General features: G+C 43.1%; 1 protein-coding gene across 1 annotated transcript in view; it reads left to right on the top strand.

Moving 5' to 3' along the window:
• The window catches only part of psmb4 (proteasome 20S subunit beta 4), a 10,067-nt gene that overhangs the window by 3,405 nt on the left and 3,544 nt on the right, over positions 1 to 3,118 (top strand). Inside the window, exons 2-5 of the mRNA XM_020621498.1 lie at positions 566 to 692; positions 807 to 886; positions 1,561 to 1,707; positions 1,829 to 1,910. Coding sequence (XP_020477154.1) covers positions 566 to 692; positions 807 to 886; positions 1,561 to 1,707; positions 1,829 to 1,910 — 436 coding nt within the window. The remainder of the gene's footprint in view (positions 1 to 565; positions 693 to 806; positions 887 to 1,560; positions 1,708 to 1,828; positions 1,911 to 3,118) is intronic.

The following is a 3,118-nucleotide window of genomic DNA, read 5'->3' as shown; positions in this document are numbered from 1 at the left end:
CCGAAGTGTGAAATGTAGGACCACTAGACTGAAAAACTCTTTCTTTCCCTCTGCCATCAGACTCCTAAACAGCTGACGAGTTTATTACCAGGAAATATGTGATGTACTGTTTACATTCTGTTTGCACATGCATAATTGCACAATGACTGTTGACTGCTGCACATGCTGCTCCCATGCAGCATACATTCTGTTATATTCTTGTATATTTTTTTCTACTATACTGCTTAAAGTGCCTTAGATTTTGTTATTTATTTATTTACTTTATATTTCATTTGTATTTTGTGGCATTCATGTGGATGGCAAAGTAAGAATTTCATCGTACAGGGAAACACGTTTCCTAACTGTGCATATGACAAATAAACACTTTGACCTTGACCTAATGATAATAGCTGAGAAATGTAATCAGTGCTTTCTACAGCTTGATCCCACCAGTGGGTGGAGCTGCTGTTTTGGGGAAGCACGAAATGAGAGCAAATGTTTGCTTCTTCAGTTTACAGATGATTTAAATTGTTAAGGAAGCCCTAAAACAGCTGGCTGCTAAAATGAACCTCCTCTCTCCCCACAGAAACCCGATGGTAACGGGGACGTCGGTGCTTGGTGTGAAGTTCACCGGCGGCGTCATCATCGCAGCAGACATGTTGGGTTCATATGGCTCTCTGGCTCGATTCAGGAACATCTCCCGCCTCATGAAGGTGACGGTGGTTGCTAACAGATAGCTGTAGTTGTGACTGAAATTAAACATGTAGCGCTGGGAGTTTTGGATCCTGGGAGCTGAGATGAAGAACGTGTGTTTGCTTTTGTTTCAGGTGAACAACACCACCATCCTCGGAGCTTCAGGAGATTACGCTGACTACCAGTATCTCAAACAGGTCATCGAACAGATGGTGTAAGCTGCTGCTCTGACACAGACAGTAACACAAACACCTGCAGGGATTAACACAAACTTAGTTTCCCACTGGTTCAGAGTATCTCCAGGCTCTGGGAAACTCTTAAAAGGCTTTGATGTCACTTCCCTCCATTAAAATGTTTTTCTAAAGTTAATTTCATGTTTAACTTACAAAGGCCTCGATTATCTGTCTCCTCTACTGTAGACAGTGGTAGTAGTTAAAACTTTTGGCTGTCAGGAGTAGGAGGCAGTTGTTGGTTGTCGGCCTTTCCACAGGTTTTTTGTTGCTTCGCTGAGTCCAGACATGGACGTACAGTGTTGTGAGACAGTTGGCCATACATGGGTAAAGGGGTCTTACCCTCCTATAGGTCCCCTGGACTGAGAGACACAAAACTAATACAAATGGTGTCGACAATATGTGATCGGTTTGTGTCTCCTGGAGGCGTCTTTTTGTCTCAGGTTAGCTGGTTGTTTTTTTCTGAGTTATTGGAACCTACAGACAAAATGTGATATGAATGTCAGTAAATGAAGGTACCTACCTGCTGTCACTGTAACATTTCAATCCTCCTTGGCCAGTATGATGAAACTGGTGTTAATTACATCCACGGTGGTATTAAAAGGTTGTCTTGAATTGAATGTGTTGAACGCTGCACTGGTTGTTGTCTCTGTGCCAGGATCGACGAGGAGCTGCTGGGGGACGGTCACAGCTACAGTCCAAAGGCCGTCCACTCCTGGCTGACCAGAGTGATGTACAACCGTCGCAGCAAGATGAATCCTCTGTGGAACACTGTGGTCATCGGGGGGTTCTACAACGGGGAGAGGTGAGCTGCTCTTCTGCTTACCTCTGATTGGCTGTCTGTTTAATGGCGCAGCATTATGGATTCCTGAACAGCATTTTGTGAGCTGTGACGAACCAGCCGGCCATCTTGCCCCTCTCTCTAGTTTCCTCGGTTACGTGGACAAGCTGGGCGTGGCCTACGAGGCTCCCACTGTGGCCACTGGCTTTGGAGCATACCTGGCTCAGGTGAGTGTTCTGGCTCTCTTCTGGATCCACACTGTCGCTGAAGTCGCAGCTCACTTCTGACTGTGTGAACTTGTATAATCTTCATTGAACTGGGCCACCTCAATTGTGATGATACAAATTATCAGGTAGTATAGTGAAATCTCTGAGGTGGGGTGGGCAATATAAATGATAAAAACATTTAATATGATATAAAATGTAAACAATAGGAAAATGGCTAACTTTGATAAACTGTCCATAAGGGACAGCTTGACAGTGCACATCGGCCTATCACATCACAGGAAAGGAGGCGATTCTAACAAACCTAGTTTTTTTATTTATTTTTTTTTATTTTAAGAAAAGATGAACTCCTAGAAAACACACAGCAAGACTGGTTGAGTTAGTGGAGCACAGCATGTGCCACACGCTTCCACTGTAGCAACATTACTACACGTGAGTCATGGTGATATAATGATAATCACTTTTATTGGCCAAGTATGTTACACACAAAAGGAATTTGTCTCTGGTTCATAACTGAGGCAGCCATCTGCAGCGCCATTTCACATATACACCGTTGGCAGTGCTGTCCCTGCATGGCACTGTTCTGGACATTGGGCGCAACTTGGGGTTCAGTGTCTTTCCCAAGGACACTTCGACATGTGGACTGGGGAGAATGGGTCGAGGCGCCAACCTTCCAATTGGGGGATGACCACTCTACCTTCAGAGCAATAGCCACTATAATTAAAGGTGGTTTTGTACTGGACGACATATTCAGAGGTGTCTCTATTTTTGCCCTCCCCAGCTACATACAAGAGGGGCTCAGAATATTAGGAATACCTCAGAATATCATGTAGTCCAGTACGATACGCCTTTAACTATGACCTCAGCAATAAATAGAATACAATATCTTGTCATTGCACTGAAAACAATACAATGGAATTTAAAAGACAGCTTTTCTAGAGACACTTCCATCACTCACACCCACACATCTCACTCTATACAGGTAAGTTGATTAAAAACTCAATGAAGTACGTACAGTGGGGCAAATAAGTATTTGATACACTGCCGATTTTCCAAGTTTTCCCCACTTACAAAGAATGGACAGTTCTATAATTTTCATCGTAGGTACATTACACCTCAACTGTGAGAGAGAGAGAATCTACAAAAAATTCCAGAAAATCACATTGTTAGATTTTTAAATAATTTATTTCCATTTTCTTGCATGAAATAAG

The sequence above is a fragment of the Monopterus albus genome, unplaced genomic scaffold (assembly GCF_001952655.1).
Source record: "Monopterus albus unplaced genomic scaffold, M_albus_1.0 scaffold260.1, whole genome shotgun sequence".
Classification (NCBI taxonomy): Eukaryota; Metazoa; Chordata; class Actinopteri; order Synbranchiformes; family Synbranchidae; genus Monopterus; species Monopterus albus.
Note: the sequence above shows the minus strand (reverse complement) of the source record. Positions and strands in the feature narration are given on the sequence as shown.